This window comes from Apodemus sylvaticus, chromosome 13 (genome assembly GCF_947179515.1).
Source record: "Apodemus sylvaticus chromosome 13, mApoSyl1.1, whole genome shotgun sequence".
NCBI lineage: Eukaryota > Metazoa > Chordata > Mammalia > Rodentia > Muridae > Apodemus > Apodemus sylvaticus.
The window spans coordinates 38,743,810-38,766,522 of NC_067484.1; the positions used below are offsets into that span (position 1 = coordinate 38,743,810).

At 37.8% G+C, this 22,713-nt stretch overlaps 1 protein-coding gene and 1 long non-coding RNA gene across 2 annotated transcripts in view; one reads left to right on the top strand and one right to left on the bottom strand.

Moving 5' to 3' along the window:
- Positions 1-22,713, bottom strand: part of Adamts19 (ADAM metallopeptidase with thrombospondin type 1 motif 19) — a 201,116-nt gene that overhangs the window by 60,908 nt on the left and 117,495 nt on the right. Inside the window, exons 14-16 of the mRNA XM_052155432.1 lie at positions 18,504-18,631; positions 7,024-7,144; positions 3,493-3,573 (exon numbers count right to left, since the gene is read on the bottom strand). Coding sequence (XP_052011392.1) covers positions 3,493-3,573; positions 7,024-7,144; positions 18,504-18,631 — 330 coding nt within the window. The remainder of the gene's footprint in view (positions 1-3,492; positions 3,574-7,023; positions 7,145-18,503; positions 18,632-22,713) is intronic.
- Positions 726-3,191, top strand: LOC127663735 (uncharacterized). Its single transcript, XR_007973008.1, has 3 exons — positions 726-994; positions 1,298-1,469; positions 2,991-3,191. It is a non-coding gene; the product is annotated as an uncharacterized LOC127663735 (long non-coding RNA).

A 22,713-nucleotide genomic window follows, 5' to 3' on the forward strand; every position in this document is an offset into this window, starting at 1 on the left:
TGATAGGCCTAAAGTAGGATCCAGCTCAAGGGGAGGTCCCAAGGCCTGACACTATTACTGGGGCTATGGAGTGCTCACAAAAAGGGACCTCGCATGACCGAATCCAGAAGACCCAACAAGCAGCTGAAAGAGTCAGATGCAGATATTTGCGCCCAACCAGTGGAGAGAAGCAGCTGTCCCCTATTGTGCAATTAGAGAAAGGCTGAAAGAAGCTGAGAAGGGTAACCCTGTAGGAGGACCAGCAGTCTCAATCTGGAACCCTGAGATCTCTCAAACACTGAACCACCAAACAGGCAGCATACACCAGCTGATATGAGGCCCCCACCACATACAGTAGAGGACTGCTGGGTCTGTGTTCATTCAGAGATGATGCACCTAACCCTCAAGAGACTAGAGGCTCCAGGGAGTTTAGAGATCAGGTAGAGTCAGGGGTGGGGACATACATGTGTAGACAGGGGGTGGGAGGAGGTATGGGATGTGGAACACTCGGAGGGTGGACAGGGGTGGGGGAATAAAATCTGGAGTGTAAATTAATTAATTAATTAATTAAGAAAAAACAAGTATCTGCTTCTCCCAGGTGTTGAAGGCTTTATTTAACAGATGCCTGTTACATGTTGTTCTACAGCAACCACTAACAGGTGTAAAACATCTTTCCTTTATGCAATTTATTCAAAATGTTGAGATTATTTCCTACATAGCATATGTTATTTTTGTCATTGCAGAGAAGGCAATGAGCAAAACATCCTCAACAATCATCCACGGAGCTGCATACAGTAAACACAAAGTAATAAGGACATTTGGAAGTCGCAAGCTACGAAAGGAATAAAGTGTAACAGGCGGCATGGTGGAGCTCCAAGGGCACGTGGAGAATGATAGTTTTAAGCATGTGGCATGATCTGCCAATCATCAGAGCAGAGCTGGAAACGAAGGCAAGGATTGACTGAGGAAGACTCTTGGCTCCAGCATAAACAGCTGATAGAAATGAGTAATTATGGTAAGCTGAATGACGACCTGTAGATGTTCCTAAATATGAACATCATACAAAATTCCCAAGGTGATAAAACTGTGGAGTCTTTCAGTAAAGCTGTGCTCTCAGGGACAGGTTAGAGAACTCATTGCAGTCTGAATAGCTTGCTAGCTACCTTGTGAGGAAACAAAATGTCTTCTACAAATCTAGACCTTCAGGAAATAGCAAACCTTCCAGCATCTTGATCTTGGTTTACCCAGCTCTCCAAAGTGAAAAATGAATTGGACTTATTTGTGGACTGCCCAGTCTCCTGTATTTTTGTCATTGCAGCCTGAGAAGATGAAGGAAGTTACCTTCTGTGGTGCACACAGTTGTCCTGAGTCATGGATGAGGTGCTAAACGCAGTCTTGCCTGTCAGTCTATGAAGTCATGGGGCAGATTTAAACACTGAAGAAAAGGCAACGGATCGTAGAGACAGCTGCTGGCATGATGCTACCACAAAGTAAGTAATGACTGACACTCACTAGGAGCTAGGAAGATTGACTGCTGCTCTCACACGATCTTTCAAAGACAAAGACTGTGTGGACACTTTAGCTTAGTACACTGAAATGAATTTTGGATGTCTGGATTCCAGAGCTCTGAAGGATAGATTTATTTCTGCTGGTTTATGTACCCAAGTTTGAGTCAAACATTACAAAACCCCAGAAAAGTATATTCGCCATTAAATAAGCCAAAAGTGTATTCAACTAGAGGTAGAAATCAATTATCTTACTGAAACTTGAAGTTTTTGTTATTGTTTTTGTTTCCATTTTCATTTTATGTCTTCCAGCAAATAGACATGTAGCATTTCTAGATGAGATTCTCTGGAGACAAAGCAAGGCTAGCAAGAGAGAAGGGCTTAGGCCAAAGTTCCAACATATGGGAAAATTTGAAAACTATGTTCGAATGCACAAATTGAGAGCAGCAAAGAAGCATCCATCAAGGAAAAGTAGAATGGACTAGAAAAAAAACGAAGAGAACATTTAAGGAGCCAAGGGAAACTGTGTTTTACATGTCAAATAATGTGACCATTCAAAATAAAAAAAAAAAAAGGATTTGTTAACCTTGAAGAATATGGTAACTATGGTAACCATACAGGGCGATCGAAAAATGAAGTTAGGTCATTGAAGGCCAAGGAAGAGGCAGCATGGCGGTTTCTTATTTACAAAACTGGCTAATTTATTTAGCTACATTTGTCAGGTTATTAAATCTTTTCCCATTAGCTCAAAGTTTATTGAACTGAAAAGGTTCATCTGAGACAGCTATGTATTTTTGTAGCTTGGGAATAAAGAAAATGGATGTGAGTGTGATCAGTGGTTAGCTATTGAGTGAATGTGTCTTAATCATGAACTACCACTATCTTCAAAAACTGGGTATTCTTACTTGAATTTGGAGTGATCTTCTCATATTTAAAACACATCAAAAGCCATTGCAAGTAACTTCAATCAGATATATGTATATGTATATACATATATGTATGTATATATAGTTTGATATATATATATATATATATATGTATATATATATATATATATATATAAACTAAAGAGCATCTCACATAATCAAGGAGTTTCTCTTACTTTCTTTTGTTCCCCCCAAAAAGGAACAAATCCTAATGGAAGAATGATTCAAAGCCAAGACTATTTTTTACTTTTTATACTTTTTATACTGCAGAGTAGTAACATGTGAGATGGACTGTACTCCATGGGCAAAGAGTTTTCCTACTGGGGCATTTACTGCTCAGTTGAGAATAACAAGGACATAATTTTTTAAAGCAAAAGGTTGCAAGGTGTTTTTAAAAGGTGATTTAACATGCAGTGTTTAAAATCTGTTTGGTCCTTCCATGTGACTTCATTCTGTTTGATTTCAGTATTATGGTACTTTGTTATATTAAAAAGTTATCAGTTGACTTAATTAAAATATTAAAATAGCCTATATAGTCTTCCCTGGAATATTCAAAGCTTTAAAAATATTTTCTTCACAGGTGAGATTTTTCTGGAGTGAAGCAAGACAGAGAAACCTAACACAAGATCAAATACTTTAACTATGCTTGGCTTGTTTTAGAGACAAACATTTCCTGCTTCTAAAGTAATCATTACAACAAAAATACCTGCTCATTCACACATGGAAATATATGCATGGTTGTTTACATGTGAAGTAAATGTGTTAATGGATTGTATTACATATGCATATGTTTGGAATAAAACATGACAGTTATTTAATGAGATGTTTTTGTTTTGTTTCATTTTGGTTTGTATCGTGAGCTGAGATTTGGGAGAACTTTATACTCTCTCAACAGAAAATCAAATTGGTTTTGCTCCTAGGAGTCCCTTGGAGAATGGGAAACTCTTATTTAATATTAAAGAGATGCTTTCCAGGAAGTTCAAGTGCAAACCTAGAAACAAACCGACTTCCTTCTGTCATGTAAGTGCCAACAGCTAAGAGTTAGGCTCACACTAAGTTCCTGAGTTTGCAATATCAGTTACCTAAGTAGCTATGTGCCGGCTTTTCCTCCACAACTTTGATTCTTCTTGCTCCAGCAGGTATCACCAGCACTTCTACATAACCTGTAAGAGTCAGTAAAGCATGCCATGAATCCTGTGTTCTTATAAAATCTCTTCTCACTGATTTGATGGACCCCACCCTCAACACACACCTTTGGTTTTAGTTGCACCTACCATGTTTTAAGAGCTATAGAGAGACCTGACATCAGGTAAGGTTTTGTGTTAAGTCTGAGCACAGAGCTCTACTGAGAAGGTAAGAAGGCTATTGTAACACATGAAGTATTGTGAGGAAAGGAAGAAGCCTGTGGCATAGCCTCCTTAGAGACAGTAGGACAAACTAAAATCAACCCAGGGCATTTTTCTCTGGGGATTCCTCAAGCTAGAAAGAGCAGAGAAAGTAGACAAGACAGTTGGCCTAGTACATTCCCTGGAGGGCCTAAGCACAGGCGGAGAGACCAAGTATTCCCAAGGAGATGAACAAATGGACAAGACAGAGTAGGTGAGGTTGGGAGACAGGGAGTAGAAGGGTGTAGGGATACAGTGGGAGGCCTGGAGTCACCATCACCTCTGTAGGTATCACACAGGCAAAGAGTGGATGTCCTCAGAAAATATTTCCAGCTGTTGTTAAGGATATAATACTTGAATTAAAGTAAAACAAGGTGGAATAAAATGAGAGAAAATGCAAGAAAAAGAAGAAACTGGAGTTCCTTAATGAGAAATAGGGCCCAAAGAAAGAACCCAGTTTTAGCTTACTAGTTGTTTTAAACTTAACATTCCTTTTAAGACATTATGTAAAAATTTATGTATTTGGCTAAGATCTGATTCGAATCTTTAAAAAGACAAAGATAATTTCAATTTTCTCTCCTGTCTATTAATCATGTAATTTAAAAAATAGTGTGGTATTCAGAATAAAGAAAAAGGTGATATAGAACCCATCTGGTGGCAGAGATAAAATAAAGCCAAATGGGATGTATGTGTATGAGTGTGTTTGTGTGTATGTGTGTGTGTGTGCATATGCACATATATATGTGCACATGGACCTATGTGTAAGATCAGAGGTTGACCTCATGTATCTTCCTCACTCTTTATCTTATTGTTTTGAAATGGGGTGACTCATTAAATCTAGACCTCACTGATCCAGCAAGATTGGCTGACCAGCAAGCTCCAGGGATCCTCCTGTCTCCCATCTCCCCTGCTCTGTGATTACAAATGCTCAAGGCCGTGCCTGGATTGGCTGGCTGGTTGGTTGGTTGGTTGGTTGGTTGGTTGGCTGGTTGGTTTAGGGATTTTTACATACACACTAGGAAAATGAACTCTGGTCCTCAAGCTTGCATATTATACTGTTTATCAACTGAGACATCTCCCCAGTCTCTGGGCACATGAATCAAACTTCCATTCAAGAGAAAGTTTATCTAATTACTCAATGAGTTGACAATTTTCAGTAACATCCAACTGTTTGCAGCAGATCCAAATGGAAAGCATTGGTACAAAGACAAAACAGCAATGAGGACAGACATGTGGCTGGTGGGTATCTGTGTGTAGAAATAAGTTCGAATGGACATTTATGTAGATGGGAGTCAAATAAATTGTAAAATTATGTTAAAAGATAGCATAGAATATCATGGTTAATTCTCTGATCAACAATAAAAACTGGGTTTTTTAGGGCACTCCCCCTTTCTCAGCATACACAGCTTAGCAATACACTGCTGTCCTTTTTTTAAGGTACATATCTATGACTCACATTTGAAAACACTATGGTGAGCCAGAGGAAAGAGTGAATTGTACAAGTCAAGGGAACTTCTCCCCCAAAAGATAGACAAAAACAAAAGGTTTTGTTTTCTATATGTAATGAGGATTGAGACGGGTAGTGGCCTTAGCTCTTGAAGAGCAAATCTGATGGAGTGAGTACAGAAAAGGCTCAGTATATTGTGGTCTTTCAAATCACATTTGAATTCTGTACACTTCACGTCACAGCTGTGGGAATGGGGTGGGATGGGCCATCTGTTACAGTTACATTTTTTAACCGAAGGTTTGAGAATCTGTTCCAGCTAAGTGTATCTTGTCTTTCCTAAATGAGCACTGACAGATTTGAATTGTTTATCTTTTATTCTGTTAAGCAAAACAAACAACAAAACAAGCAAACAACTTCATTTCACCTCCCAAGGATTCCTCTGACTTCACTCTTAGAACAACTCACTTATTTAACATGACTTCAGTTTCAGTGATTGTCCAACATCATTGATGGTTTGTCAAATAGAATTAATTTATATTTTAGAATTAGAATTTTTCATTTTCTTCGACTTGAGAATTTAAATATTAATTGGAACATGTAGGTGATAGTGTGGATATAGTTGTAAATGGGGGCTAGAGAGATACTAAAATATATTTTCCTCTAAGCATTTACTGCTCTTTCAGAGGACCAAAGTTTGGATTAGAGCACCCTTGTCAGACAGCTCACAACGTCCTGGAACTCCAGCTCCCAGGGCTCAAACACCTTCTTCTCACTTTTGAGGGCATGCCCCCCACACACACACATGACACACACAAGCATACACAGAGATTTACATATAATAAAATACATCTTTTTAAAAGAAAACAGTCATAAATCCTGATCCAACAGATAATAATATGTCCAGGAAAGGACTCTATGAAGCACAGAAAATATTTGCTTCTTCCCAGAAAGCTTGAGAACCTGATAATGTAGTGATATGTGGTGTGTGTATTTATATAAGATTGTGTTTGTATGTTTAGGTATATTTGTGTGTATTTATAAGTGAGCATATATACATACATACACACACACACACACACACACACACATATATATGTTTATTCATGTATATATGTGTGTGTTTATAAAGTACTTGTGGGTTATTATAATTCAGTGCCAATACTAATAATTACTTTTTGTGGCAAGGAACTCTCGACGCACACTATATGGACCACATCCCTCACATTCCCTGTGTGTAGCATTTACAGATGGGAAAAAGGAACAGGGGGGACTCTTGCTATTAATGTGCGTGGAAATTTTGTCCCTGCTCTGATTTCCAGCACACTACCCTGTTTGAGATTTCGACTTTCAAAAATTTCTCCCCTGAAATTAAGTAAAGGAATTATTAAAAGGGGAATGGAAAACTGGAACGCTGAAACTAATATTGCCAATGGTTGTTTCAAGCTGTTGCAAATCACTATTTTTGTTAGACATGCTTTTCACTGGCTAATAAGCATTTTAGAAGCCTGGTAACATGCGCTGATGCAAATTAGATTACTCCCTTCCTGTGCTGACTTCTAGAATGCACAACACATGACTTCATGTTTTTGTTATTGAAAAATAAGCTTGCTCAAGTTTCTGGCTCATATCCTGTGTATTGTATGTCATCTATAAAATTATTAAAAACTCATTGAAAATGTCTTCAGTAGAATAAAAACTGTGATTTCTAAATCAAATTTAATCTAGTTTTTATCTACAAAGACACTACAGTTTATTGAGTAGGAAAAATAAAGAACAGTTACCTGCCCCTCTGGTGTGATTAAAATCACCTTTAATGACTTTGCATGATTTTCCATTGCCGTTACATATGCCACAATGATCTTCCCTGGCAAGAGACCCCAATAAACCATCACAACCAGCTTTCTGTAAGAAAAGAAGAGTGTATATCAAAAGTTGAAGTATTATTCCCCAGGGCCTGCAGATCCCACTAGAAAGGACGATGCACAGTTCTGTACAACTTCCCTAGGTAGCTACCCTCACACACTGTCGGAGGACCAATGACTCTCCATCCTGCTTTAATGTAGCACTGGAGGACCAGGCATAAAGTTTCATAATGCCTTTCCAGGTAATACCACCCACTGATACTTAGAACCCTTTGAGCCTTCTACAGACTTCTGAGAATATTCAGTGAGAATCTGCTCATTCTATGTATGGTTGGCTGCTGGGCTCATAAGTTGTATGTCCTAGCTAGGATAGGACCATTTCTGATACAGCCTCTGCAAATCAACACTGTATGGACCAAAGGCTGAAAACGAAGTACTAGCCAGTTGGTCTAAATTCTGAAAAAATGTGAATAACAGCCTATAGAGATTCAAATGTCTACTCTTCCAAAGTTGGGGCATATATCCATAAAAATTGTATTACCAATTATGTAACTTCAGATACCTAGATCCCATAACAAAATCATAAACACAAATATCCAAGAAAGTATATTCTCTCCAAAAAATAGCACCCTAATGTTAATGTTCCCTGAGATGACATACAAGTTTTTCAAAACAGCATTACGAATATGTTCAAAAATACAAAGAGCATGAGAATAAATGTCAGAGATAAGACCATGTGAAGAAAAGTATTCAATAAAATATGGAGAAAAACCATTCAGTATATGAAAATAAAATTTAATAAAAGGATAGAGATTGTGAATAAAGCCCAAATAAAATAAAACTTTAAATAAAAAGTTCAGTATTCAAACAAAAAAACTCAGGAGAAAGTCTTATCAATAGAATAGACCAAGTGGAAAGGAGATTATAGGGGTTTGCAGACAAGGTAGAGGAAATGGATCACTCAATCAAAAAAAAAAAACAAATAAAACTAAAAACATCCAAGAACATAGCATGCATTAACTATAGGATACTAAGAATTATAGGTATCAAAAGGGGAGACAGTCCTGATTAAAGGGCCAGAGGCTATTTTCAACAAAATTATGTAAGTCTAAGGAAAGAGATGCCTATCAAGTTGCAAGAACTACACAGAACACCGAATAGACAGAACCATAAAAGAAACTCCCCATGTCATAGAGTAATCATACACTGAATGTACAGAACAAAGGCAGGGTCTTAAATGCTGCAGGAAAGGACAAGTCATAGATAGAGGCAGGCTGAACAACACAGTTTTCATTGGAGAGTTTAATAACCAAAGGGCATTGGACCATTATTCTCCAAGTTCCTTAATACTAGAGATTCTACCACAGACTACTATGGCCATACTATGTGTCATAATCAGCATACTATGTCTTATAATGTTCATAAGAAGAACATTTTTTGTAGTAAGGGCTGGTTAAAAGGATGTGACAATAAACCCTGCTCTACAAAGGAAACTGGAAGAAATACTTTGGACTGAAGAAAGGATGAGGCATGTCTAAGAGATGATAGTAAAGCGGTAACATTAGGTAAGTGAGTGATAAAGAAAGTCTAAAGAAAATAAACACCATAAAATCAACAAAAAGACAGGGATCAATACAGAACATTCAATACCTTTGAGTTTCAATGGTCTCACTGTTCTTTTAAGAAGACAAAGAATTCAAGAAACTATATCAAAACAACAGCAACAACAACAACAAAAAAACCCCACAATCAAATAGTCCGATTCAAATATTCAGTACAGATGTAAGAGAATTCTCAATAATGGAAATTCACATGGTTGAGAAACACTTAAAGAAATGTTCAAAATCCTTGGCGATCAGGGAAACTCAAATCAAAATTACTTTGGGATTCTACCATATACCTGTCAGAATGGTTAGGATCCGTAACACAAGTGACAGCTCATGCTGGTGAAGATGTGGAGGAAGGGGAATACTCCTCCATTGTTGGTGGGAATGCAAACTTATATAGTCACTATGGAAATAAGGGTGGCAGTTCCTCAGAAAGTTGGGATAGATCTACTTCAAGTTCCAGCTATACCACTCTTGGTCATATACCCAAAGGATACCCCATATTACCACAAAGGCACATGTTCAACCATATTCATTGATGTTCTTCTCATAACAGACAAAAACTTGAAACAACCTAGATGTCTCTCACCAAAAGAATGGATGAAGAAACTGTGGAACATGTAGTACAATGGAGAATGACTCAGCTGTTAAAAAAAAAAATGAAATGGTCTGGAGAGATGGCTTAGTGGTTAAGAGCACAGGCTGCTCTTCCAGACATCCTGAATTCAATTCCCAGCAACCACATGGTGGTTCACAACCATCAGTAATGGAACAAGGTGCTCTTTTCTGGTGTGTCTGAAGACAGAAACAGTGTACTCACAAACATTAAATAAATAAATGAATAAATAAATAAATAAATAAATATTTTTTAAAATATGAGATAATGAAATTGACTGGCAAATGAATAATGCTAAAAAATCATCCTCAGTGAGGTAACCAAGACACAGAAAGACAAACATCATATGAAGTAGCTTAAAATTGAATATTAGCCATCATGAAAATTATAATCCAGCTATAATCTATAGACTTAGAGAGGTAAAGAGGAGGTTTATAGTGGGGAATGCATAGATGTCCCTAGGAGTGGGAAATAGAAAAGATTTAAGGGGTGGACTCAGGACAGGAACAATAGGATCTGGTGGGGAATGGGAGAAAACACAGGGTAGAGGGGAGAATACATGGAGAGACAACTGGAATTAAGACACATTTAAGGGATGATATGAAAACCTAGTACAGACAAACCTTCCTAAAACACATGATGATCCCAGTAAGGTATCCAAATAGTGGGGACATGGAGTCTCAAATGGTGATCACTTGATAGCAAACAAGTCTTCCAATAGCTGGACTGGGTTGCATTCAATTGAATTGTTAGACAAGGGATCCAATGGAAATGTACGAACAACCTAGGCTGTTGATAAAATAAAGGTATACTATCTGCTAACTTACAGCAGGGCCCTACTGCTAAAGACAACATATATACTTACACCTCTATAATCATGGAGAAGTCGGGCTGGTGCCTATATGGAGCCTTCTCCCCCCACATACTAGTGCTTTGGTGCAGGTTACTAAAAGAAAAATATAAACAGCCACAAAACCTTTGACATACAATCTATCCTGCTGGCAAAATATCCTAGGGCATTTATGACACAGAATTGTGAGAGCAGTCAGTGTCTTCTTATTACACTGAAGGCTCACTCCATGAGAAGAAAACCAAGTACAACTCTGTTTTGTTGATCAAGAACCAGAGACTAGTTAGCCTAGAGACCTAAGATAAAACCAAGCACTACTAGTCTAAAATGAATGAATGAATGAATGGATGGATGGATGGATGGACTTATAAGGCTATTCTGCTATACTCATAGATCACTGGCTTATCTAGTCATTATTAGAGAAGTTTCCTTGGGTAGCATATTGGAACAGATGAAGAGAACCATAGCCAGAAATTATACAGAGAGGGTGTGTGTGTGTGTGTGTGTGTGTGTGTGTGTGTGTGTGTGTACGTGTGTGTCTAAATAGGAGGTCTTCATCAACTCCCTCCCCTCAGAGCTCAGGGAACACTGGAAGAGGAGGAGGGAAGTGTGTAAGAGGCAGGAGAACCAGGCCCTCTGAATCAACCAATCAAGGTGCATCTGAACTCTCTGAGATTGGGGCAAGAAGCAGAAGGCTTAAATGGGTTTTTACTAGGTCCTTGGTGTTAGAGTTTTTAGCTTAGTATTTTTATGGGACTCCTGACTGAACAAGTAGGTCTCTGACTCTTGTGCCTGCTCTTGAGACACTTTTCCTCCTGTTGAGCTGCCATGTTCAACTTTGATACAACAGTTTTTGCTTTATCTTATTAGGTTTTATTTTTGTCATGTTTGGTTGTTATCTCCTAGACTTCTAAGTTAAACCAATCAGAAGAGATTCAGAAGGTTACTTCATACTGATCAAAGGGACAAGCCATAAGGAAGATATTATAAACTTTCAAGCACCAAACTTTATAAAGCAAATTCTGCTAGGTGTAATGCAATTGTTTCAACATGACACATTAATATTATGTAACTTTAACATTATACACTCATGAAAGGATCATCTGGGGAAAGGGTGACCAGGGAAGTAGTAGAGGTAGGTGACTTCCCAAATCAAATAAATCCCTACAGAGCAATACATCCAAACACTAGACAATACAGTTATCTCAGCAGCCCCCAGAAACTTCAACAAATTACAACATATTCTGGAACATAAAAGATAAACTATCTCTCAACAACTATAGGGAAATTTGAACAATTCTTTATATCTTATCTGACAGCAACAAAGTAAAAGTAGGTATCAACAGCTATAAAAATTACAGAAAATATAAAATCATGGAGATTTAACAACACTGGCTAGATTATTAAAAACATAAAACTAGAAAGTTAAAACTAAACTAGCAGAGAATCAAAATGAAAAAGCAACATACATAAATCTGCAGGATGCAATGAAGGCAGTCTTAAGAGGAAAGGTTATAGCTATAAATATTTACGACAAAACCAAAATAAAAAACTTAGTGATGTACTGAAAGGACTTGGAGAAACAAAATCAAAACAAATGCACAGACTATAAACAGGGAGAAATATCCAAGATTAGAGCATAAATTAATGAATTAAGAACAAAGAAAAATAAAATAAATTAAAAGAAGAAATGGTTCTTTGAAAAAATGAACAAATTTGATCAAAACATTAGCCAAATTATCAAAAGAAAGAAGACCTAAATTAATAAAATTGGGGATGAAAAAAGAGAGACCACCTCTGAAATTCAGAAAGTGCAGAAGACATTCTTCCAAAACCTCCATGCCATAAAACTTGGAAATCTAAAGAAATGGACAAGTTTCTTAATGCTTCTGACATGCTGGAGTAATCCAGGAAGACATAAATATTTAAATAAATCCATCATGAATAACAAGGTTAAGTCCGCAATAAAAATCCTCCAAACCCAAACCAGCCCAGGTGCAGGTGGATTTATTGCAGAGTTCTACCAGATCTTTAAGGAAGAACTAAAGCTGATGTTTCTCAAACTGTTCCATAAAATAGAAGAGTAAAGAATGTTTTCAAATCCTCTTTACAAAGACAGCATTACACTAACTCCTAAAACTCCTACAGTTGATAAACATGTTCAGGAAATCAGCAAGAAGAAAGATTATATACAAAAACAGGCAGCCTTCTATGTGCCTCAAACTATGTCTCAGATTAAATCTCACCAGGGATGCAAAAGACCTATAAAATCAAAACTTTAGGACAACGAAAAAAGAAATTGGCATATACACCAAAAGATATTCAGCTATACCACTCATGGGCATCATGAGTCTGGTAAGATCAATACTGCGATAATGTCTGTCTTACCAAGAGCAATCCACAGATGAAGTGCAATTGCCATCAAAATTCCAATGCATTTCATCACAGAAATTAAAAACACAATCTTAAATTTTATATCAAAATGCAAAAGACCTAGAATATATACATCTGAATGATAAAAATACAGCTAAGATATTACAAGCCCCAATTCCAAGTTATCCTATAGAGCTATAGAAATCAAAAAAGCATGAAGTCTGAATCAAAGGAGACACATTGATTAAAGGAATAAAATTAATAAATCTAAACTCTTGCATATACCTGATTTTTACAAAGAGGCAAAAATTATAGATTGGAGAGAATTCAGAACCTTCAACTAAAGACTCTAGACAAACTAGACAACTACATGTAGAAGAATTAACTTTCACTCTGTATTGACTCAACCAAAAGTGGCTCAGTAATCTCAATATAATGCCTAATGTTTTAGTCTTTTAAAGGAGAAAGTAGGGGCATACATTTGAACTTATAGGCACAGGGAAGGTCTTCGGACAAGACCTTGGTAACATAAGAATGAAGACTAAGAATTAGCAAATGGGTCCTCATGAAATAAAAGTTTCTATAGAGCAAATAACACAATCATTCTAGTGAAGAGACATCTTAAAAACTGGGAACACGGCATTTGAAATGTAAAAAAAAAAAGAAAATATCTAATTAAAAATAAAAATAAATAAATAAAAACTTGGGAAATATCAATTATGGTTATAGCAGTCATATACTCAATGCTGGTTAGTGTCTAGAATATAGAAAAGTTTAAAAATAAACCTAAAAAATTAGTTCTCAAATGGCTGAGGTATGCATCAGGGAAATGCGCATTCAACCTACTTTGAAATTTTATCTTACTGCAGTCAGAATGACTAAGGCCATAAGAACAACTTGCAACAAATCGTCGCTTGGATGTGTAGAAAGGAGAACACTTATTTCCTGTTAGCGAGAGAGTAAGCATATGCAGCTACTATGGGGATCAGTGTGGAAATTCCTCCAGAAGCTAGAGGAGTTCCACCATATAATTCAGCTATACCACTCCTGGGCACAATCCAAACGACTCCGTATCCCGCTACAGAAACACTAAATGTTTCATCAGGATGGTCACAAACAGGTGAATGGGATAATGACCCCGTGGGACATTTACACAATGGAACATTACTTTCCTGTAAAGAGAAATGAAATGAGGAATTTTGCAGCCAATGAATGGCGCTGGAAAGCTGAGTGACACAAACCGCACGCAGATACACAAACATCAGATGGGTACTAGCTTTGAATATTCAGAAATATGTTTAATTGAAGTGCCCAGGAAACTAGTCTGAGGCAATGGAATACTAAGCTTACAGGTAGGGAAACAGCTCAGGTTCTGTGAACAGGGACTGTAGACTAGTGGGTAAGAGGAGTTGATAGGGTGGGGCATAGGAAGGTATCGTTGAGAGGTAACCATCTAGCATGTAGAGACCTAGTAGTACAAAAGCTTCCAGAAACAAACTCCCGAGCACATATAAAAGGAGTTTAATTGTTGTTACCCTGCAACAGGGGGACACTGCTCTATCTGATAGCATAGTCTATCCAAAGGGGAAAAAAAAAGTCCAGGGGCAGGTTAGCAGTACCGCTTTCCAAGATTTGGGTTACTTAAACCCCCTAAACATTATAGTCTTTTGCAATTCTTGGGTCACAGAACATGAAGAAATGTGGCTGGTGCCTGAATGGAAGTGACCACTCCTACACTCTAGCTTTCATAGCACAGGGGATGCTACATGTGATAGCAGGAAAGTACAATAACAGCAGCTTTATCCAACTGTGAAACCTGTAAACTACGGTTCTAGTGGCTTAACAAAATAAACCTATTGGTGCAATAATGGCCAAATTTCTATGACAGTAATCAACTGCTTTAGGGTTGGATTTTAAGGCCCACTTTGCAAGATATAATTTATGTCTGTCACCATTAAGAACCTATGGCTGGGTAAGTCACAGGCCCTGGGAGAGAGCCTAGTATTCTTATTCTGGTAAATGGGCATGGTGTTTAACTGTTCCCTAAGTTCTTATCCTCACAACCACTGAGTAGAGTGCATCTTCTCATCCTCATTCAGGAACAGATGATTCTTTTTTACAGTAGATGAGGTTAACAGGCCCCTCCCATCCTCTTGAGTTTTGACAATCATGGCAGAAGGCAAGATGGAAAGAAGCAGAGTGGATAACTCAGAAGAAGAAAATGGTTCAGGACATGGTAGAAGAGTTGCACATAGGTACTCATAGCATCTGTGAATGTATAAAATCAAACAAGTCTAAACCCAAGCATGAATGACAAAAGTGCTCATGAAGTCCCCTGCCCCTCCCCCCACCTAGATGAAGAGCTGTGAGAAACTGATAGATGCTTGAGAAGGGAGAAATAGTTCTCTTGAGGAAGATGGTGCCCGGGAGGCTAGCCATTGGCCAGTAAATGACCCTACCCCCGGGCACATACTGGCAGCGCTAGTTGGATGCAGTAAGTTTAAAAATAATGTATGGAGTAGGAAGGGAAGGACGGCAGGTGAAAGAAGGGAGGGTCTGGGAAGGAGACAGTGGACTGGGAAATTTGATAAAAATACAGTATGTGCATGCACGCGATGCGATCCACAAACAGTAACAAAAACTCAAATCTTTTTTTTTTTTTTGAAGTTAAATTGTTTCCTTTCTCCCTTTACCTAGGATGACCTATTGTTTAGCCATTAGTTTGGATGAGCTTTATCTCTGAAAGTCAGGTAGCTGAGCGTCAAATTGTCATACTGTCACATTCTGCACTGCAAACACTACCATAAACTCATGTCAAATAACAAAACTGGCAAACTGGGCAAACCGTGGGTAATGGGGAGAATATTTATCTTATAGTAACTATCAAATGATATCTCGATGTAGTTTTTTGTTTGTTTTATTTTTTGAGCAGGGTTTCTCTGTGTAGCCTTCATTGTCCTGAACCCACTCTGAAATCTAGGATGGCCTTGGACTAAAGAGATCCATCTGACTCTGCCTGCTGAATGCTGGGATTAAAAGAATGAGTTGGCTTAACGTATTTTTGAAGTAATACATTTTCAAGAATTTATTGAAGACAATAAAATTACTGAAGAAAATAGGACTTATGTTCTGGACCATGGTTACTTCCTGCTGTGGAGCAGCTAAATTCCAAGGCACAGTGACCTCAGTTCCTAAGTGTGAAGTGAGTATAAGAATTCATATCCCTGGCTGACACGGGAAGTGTAAGTTGTTGAAAAATTCATGTGTACAGTTCCTAGAACCATTGTGTCCATAGGAACCTGAGACCAAATGCCTTTACTATTGTCTATTGCATAAGTATTGCCCTTCACTGATACTCAGGGGAAATAATCCTCTTTTCCCAAATTGAATATACAGAGAGCAGAATTTAGTCTATCAATACTGCAAGAAAGCCACTGAGACTCTCCTTCATAGGAAAGGTTTGAAGTAGACACTGACAACTATTTCGTGTCCAGTAGACATTATATATGAGACAATTTCAAATATAAGGAAAATCAGGGTCAAAAGCAAGGCTCTGTTTCTGACTGGTGTTGATGCTCTTAGGATATGGCAAACAAACAGATTATATATATACACATAACAGCTAAAGGATGGATATTCAAATAAAACAAAAGGTTCATAAGTGTTGCATATGGAGGCATGCCTTCCTTGTGTCCGAGTTCCCAACAGTGTCAAAGCTTGTGAACAGCAGTAAATGGAGCGCTTTGATCAGCCGGTCAAGCTTATTTCAAAAGATGTGACCATCAAGGAAAGTGCTTAAAACACAACATATGTGGAGCTCACCTAACAGGACTCAGGAAAACCTGGATCCTGACTAAGAAAAATAATATGTCTTTTGTGTTTAAAATAGAGAAAAGGTCTAGGGTAGAAATTAAGGTAGGTCTGGCTAGCATAAGATGAAGAAATATGTAAGCACCGAAAACAGCAGTCTGTATAGTAGCTGGTAGTCTCAGCATATTCACGGGAATCAGTAAGCACAGGATGTGCAGCTTTGAAAGACATTGCCATTTTACCAGCGGCAGATACCTTAAATAGCCCCGGGCATTGGCTGTGAGCAACTGATAAAATGATCAGCCAACACTTCCGTGTCTTTGCAGCAGCAGAAACTCCTGTATTCAGGGTGTTATTGGAAAATTCTGCATGTTTTTCATCATTTTATTAAATGATGCATTTGAATTAAAAAAGACTGAATCTTGACATTCTGATGCACTCAGAAGTCATACCCCATTTCAGAGAATTCTACTCAAAATATAATAATCAGATTCATGGGAGTGTTTGTGCAGAACTTTTGCTGACATAATTTTAACATCTATAATTGGTCTCTGTAAAATATCAGGGCTAGCCGGGTGGTGGTGGCGCACGCTTGTAATCCCAGCACTCTGGGAGGCAGAGGCAGGTGGATTTCTGAGTTCGAGGCCAGCCTGGTCTACAGAGTGAGTTCCAGGACAGCCAGGGCTATAGAGAAACCATGTCTCGGGAAAAAAATACAAAAAACAAACAAACAAAAATATCAGGGCTATACATCAGGCCCTGTGATGTGGAAAGCATGTCCATTAAGGCTCTTACACTTAATGCACACACACACAATTGGGAATGTCAATTTCGGTAAATATAAATTCATTTAAGGATACACTAATCAAGCATTCATATGTTGAGATGAAAGAAATTACAAGTTTAATTGTATAATGCAAAATTCTGAAAGCAAAATATGTATAAAGTCAATTATCGCTGGAGATTTTTCAAGTCACTGCCATGTTCTGTTGATGCATGTGACAGTGTCCCACAGTTCAGTCTTAAACTTTAGAGCACCATAGCAGAGTACAGAATACTGAAATTCTGGATCATTCAAGCTGTATGAGTTTCCGTTTTTGAACTGTAAGTCTAGAGCCTGAACCATGTCATGGGTCCATCCATGCATAGCTTCAGTGTGCTCAGCTGTGCATTTTCTCAGGGTTGAGGGATCTTTACAGTTTTTAGACTCAGCTAATTCTCTCATTTCTCTTCCACTTTTTAAGAAAACACATTGGAAATTGCCTAGGGAAATAAATAACAACACACTAACTCATCAACAAACTAAGGCCTATTGTCCCTAAGGGTCAGATTTACATCCAGGGGCCCCCGTGTGAATACACACTTATACATGTATGTGGGAAGACAGAAAGGTCTCTTTTCTCAAGCCCAAAGGAGATAACTCTGAAGATGCAGTCCATAAGAACTCCTCATGAGGTTAGCGAGCATGTCTCCTGCTGCCCAGTCCCTTCTCCATGTTCATAGTGACCATGAAGTGGCTGGTGCTGACCTTCCTGCATATTGATCTTTCAGGGGAAGTCAACCCAAGACAGTAGTATCACAGTTATTAGGAAAAAATACATTAAAGTTTTATATCTTTCCATCATGCGATTAATTCGACAGAAAACCTGTCTCTACAGATTGATAAAAAAAGAGCACACAAGTTCATGTAAATGAACACTTAAGAGCAAATACAATAACTACCATTAAAAATAGAGCATACATTTGAAAATTGATTGATTCTAGTATGTTGGTAAGTATTTGAATATGATGAGTATGACCGATTTTTAAAGTCTTGTGACTCCTGTCTCAGCTTAGAACAAGAACTGGAAAAAGTTTAAATCTTTGGTCTGGAATGCTTTAACATACAAGTGTTTCAGTTTTAAGGATGATAGCTCTCTATGTCTATATCTTAAAGTCGCCAATTCTTTTGGCTGGTTATTGAAATTGATTTTAAATTCATCTTTGTATAGGCAGAGACATGGCATTTCAAGTTAAGTTTGTCTTTCTCAAGATCCCAGTCAGGTGTAAACCATGTGATTGCCCTGAATCTTAGCCCAAAGCTTTCACTGTGGTATGAAGCTTTCTGGTAAACACAGTATCAGTTCCTTCATGAATATCTTACCTGGCACCTGCCATTGGCACATATATCTAGTCCCTGATATCCACAAGAAGTTCCATCCATCACCTTTTCTGATAGAAGAATGGGCTGTTCTTTTCCAACAGGAGAGCAAAATAAGGCACATGGTTTTTCTGCATACAAAATGGATAACAAAGAGAAAACTGAATCATCAATATTTTTTATCAAGATTTAGTATCTTAGGCTCTATTTTTCCATAATGATTACTGGGTAATATATAAGTCAATATTAATTGAGCAATACAACATTAAAATTAGCTTTATACCAGAGGCTTACTATATTAGATGACATATTATTTCTTTAGAAGCACCCAGTCTATATTAATTTCAGCCTTATGAGATCTGGCCTCAAATATGTGTGTGTGTGTGTGTGTGTGTGTAATTTATTATATAAATATTTATATACTATATATTTATGTATTATATATCATATACACATATTATTATTTTCTAGGACAATACTACAGAAAACATAACAATTGCTTTCCTGAAATATATTTGTTTTGAAATATATGTGTTTGAAATTTGTTGAAATATATATGTTTGGGATGCAAATATATATATTGTCACATCCCAAGTTTTGTCTCTATTTTCGGGGATGATAACATTCTTACTCTCAACTCACTTAATTCTGATTAATATTTATAAATCAATTTTTTTGCTCTCTCTCACCAAAAAATTTTAATTTACTGAGATTTAATGTTTTATATACATTCTCAAATAAAAAGTTACCAAAGCAGGAAAATCAACTGTCATCAGACTCTCTGTGTTCTGTGTTTACAGAAATGACAAGCGACTGCAGAGGAGCTTGGACCAGCAGGCACAAATGTGGATGTGTGTGTAGGACTCAGTCCCTTCACCACTGCCTCAGAAATTATGTCAGTGTGCCTGATTTGGGAGGTGAGAAACACTGATTCACGGTGAGGAATTCTTGAGTTGCTGGCATTCTTCCTCAGTGGCCTACTGAGCATGAAACAGAAGCACTGCATTTCAAATACTCGCCTTTTAGACTCAAGAGTGGCATCTATTTTTTTAAGTGTTTCTATTTTGAAGCTGTTGATGGAGAATCTGTGCTACTCGGTGACATCGATGGTGGAGATAATCAAATCTGCAACTTCAGAAGGCCCTCCACGCTATAGTCTACTCTCCTGCCTTGACACCAGTCGGCCCTTCACTGCTTATTCAACTTGTATAAATAGGATGGAAAATAGTTTACAGGCCCTGTCACTGCTCTCATGTCTTCAGAAAAGTTCCACGGGTGCTGAGGGGAATTCTATAAATACCAAATAACAGCCAGAGGCATGGAACCTGGTATCACTTTGCAAAAAGAAGACAGACAGTTAAATGAGCCTTCAAAACTGAACATTTCAAACACTTCTCACATGTGGCTTCTAGATGCCACTAAAAGCAATTTGGGGGAGATGGAAATATAGCTCTTAACATGCATGGTTTTGAAATTTCCCTTTAAGATACCATTAGAAGCCGCAATAAAACTCTGCAATGTGTTCTCACACTGCAAAGTACGCTGTTGCCTGACTGCTTGCAGTGTCAGATCATTGGGCTTGAAGACCGCTATATAACTACAGCACCTTAAAAGTGGTCCATGTAATTCTCTTTCTAGTGTTTTCTTTGAAGACAGAGGCAATCCAGAAACATGAGTTGAAAGGACTTAGTCCTTGTGAAAACTCCACTCATGTTCCAAACAGGAAATCGGGTGGAAAAAAATCTTTGTGTTTTTCCTTTTGTAACATATTACCAATACAGTCTCCATAATTTAAATTTGTAGACGTCATAAATCTTTGACTCACTATCTTTATTCCTAGGGAGTGCCCTGGAGAGTGTGACACCAAGATGTGACACCAAGAGAGGTGGCCCCTGAAACATGCCAGTACTGAAACATGCAGACGCCATAACTGGATTTAAAGGAACAGCGCTCCCCGAGATGCACAGTGTACATGAGGAGCATCAGAGCTCCAGCATGCGTGCATGATGCAAACACATGAACATAATGCCAGAAATTGCTTTTCTTTATAACAAGGAATGTTCTCCACCTCAGCAAGATCCTATACCCAGCTATCCTTCCATGGTTATAGATCATAAAAACATAAACTCAGGTGTAAACCATATTATATGCTTAATTATATAAGACTATAATGTTATCATGGTTTATTAAGAATTTGGACTTATGAAATCATAATTTTCACTTGCTTCCAGAGAATGAGATGAAGGACAGTTATTGTGTATTTTATTAATCACACAAACCAATAAACTCAATTGATCTATATTGCAAAGTGATTAAAACTATGGAATTTAAAACAACAATGAGAGAGCACCTCACTCTAGCCAGAAGAACTCCATTATCAAAGTGCCCAAAGGCAGCTAGCATTGAATTGAATGAGGAGAAAAGGTGATTTTTTTACTTGGTTTGTGGTATGTAGTAAGGTTGCTTAGTGAAAAATTAAATGAACTTCCACTTGAACCAGCAAGTCCACTGATCAAAGAAAACTAAGTCACTATGAAACAGAAGAATTCACACTGTTCTGCTTATAGCAGCAGTATCTACAATGTGGACAATATGCTCCATAATGCTAAAAAGAATGAAATCCTGTCATTTGCAAAAAAAAGGGGGGGGGCTGAGATTATCACATAATGTGACATTATCCTGACGAGAAAGAAAATATCACATGTCCATGTCACATGACGTCATTCAGACTTGAATACTACATCTTTCTCAAAGAAGTTGAGTATAGAGTAGTGGTTACCAGAATCTAGGAAGATAGAGACAGGATGCGCAGGGCAAGTCTGTCAATGAGTGCTAAGGAATTCTGGTGTGCTGTTCCCCACAGGTTGACTGTGTGAGAGCAGAGTGAGGCACACAGGTCCTAAGGCAGGAGAATAACCCCTGGCAGTTGCAGCATAAAGAAATGCTAAATGCTTGCCAGGACAGAGAAGTGGGAGGGGGTTGATTGGGGAATGGACAGAGGGAAGAGGGCTTATGGGACTTACGGGGAGGAGGGAAACCAGGAAAGGGAAAATAATTTGGAATGTAAAAAAAGAATACAGAAAATAATAAAAAGAAGAAATGATAAATGCTAAAGGAGATAATTATGTTTAATTTATCATTCCACAGTATTGTAAAAATATTGATGGTACCAAATACAAATATAAACTATTCTGTTTTATGGATCATTAACAAATTTAGTATTAACATGCTTACCTATTGGTTGTCTAAGTAGTACACATCTTTAGAAATCAGGCTTTCATTCATCATAATTTATTTTACATACATACTTTTATTTACTAAGGATCTGTACTAAGGTGCAGCCCATTCCGCTCCAGCACTGTTTGCTGCTTTGTTTTGGGGGTAGGTTTTCATTGTTATTGTTGCTTGTTTTGTTTAGTTGTTTGTTTGTATGCTCATGTGCCCAAGCTGAGTTGAAGGAGCCCGAACCAGTGACGTGCAAGCTATCAAACAGACTGAAGGGAACCTGGGAAATCAAAGTCCATCGGGACAATGAGAAGGAAAAAAGGTAACCCTGGCCGTATGCTGGAGTCACAGAAGCCACTGTCACCCAAGCCAACATTCACTAAGTATGTATACTTAATGTTCCCGGGGACCGCTACCATTCTAACTTAACACCACAGCATATAAATTTCTATTTAGTTCTCATTTTTAAAGTAATTAAAGATTTATTTCATAGTTTGGAAATAGCCCACATACGCCCACAATTAGGACCCTCAAAGGTTGTTTACTCTAGCTACTAATAGCTAGAGTAAAATATATAGTTAAGCCAGAGCACACTGGTGACGTTGTGCAATTCTGTCATTTCAGCAAAACTGCTTATGTGCACACCACTCTCACAGCTAAGAGAATGACCATTCCGTCAGATCATGTGTGCAACTCTTGCCACACCGATCACCACCACCCCTCCTAGTCCCTGGTACCAACCATTTATTTTCATTTCTGCAATTTTTGCCACTTCCAACTGTTCTTTGCATGGGTCGCAGTGTAATACATGGCCTTATGTGGCTGACATTGTTATTTGGCATGACACGTCATAATCCATCAGATTTTATCTGCCAACAGTACTAGCTGCATAGTATCCCATCGTTTAAAACTTTCATGCTCATTGCATGTTCAACTAATTTAGAGATTTCCAAACTGCTCTTCAGAGTGGCTGCACCATTTTATATTT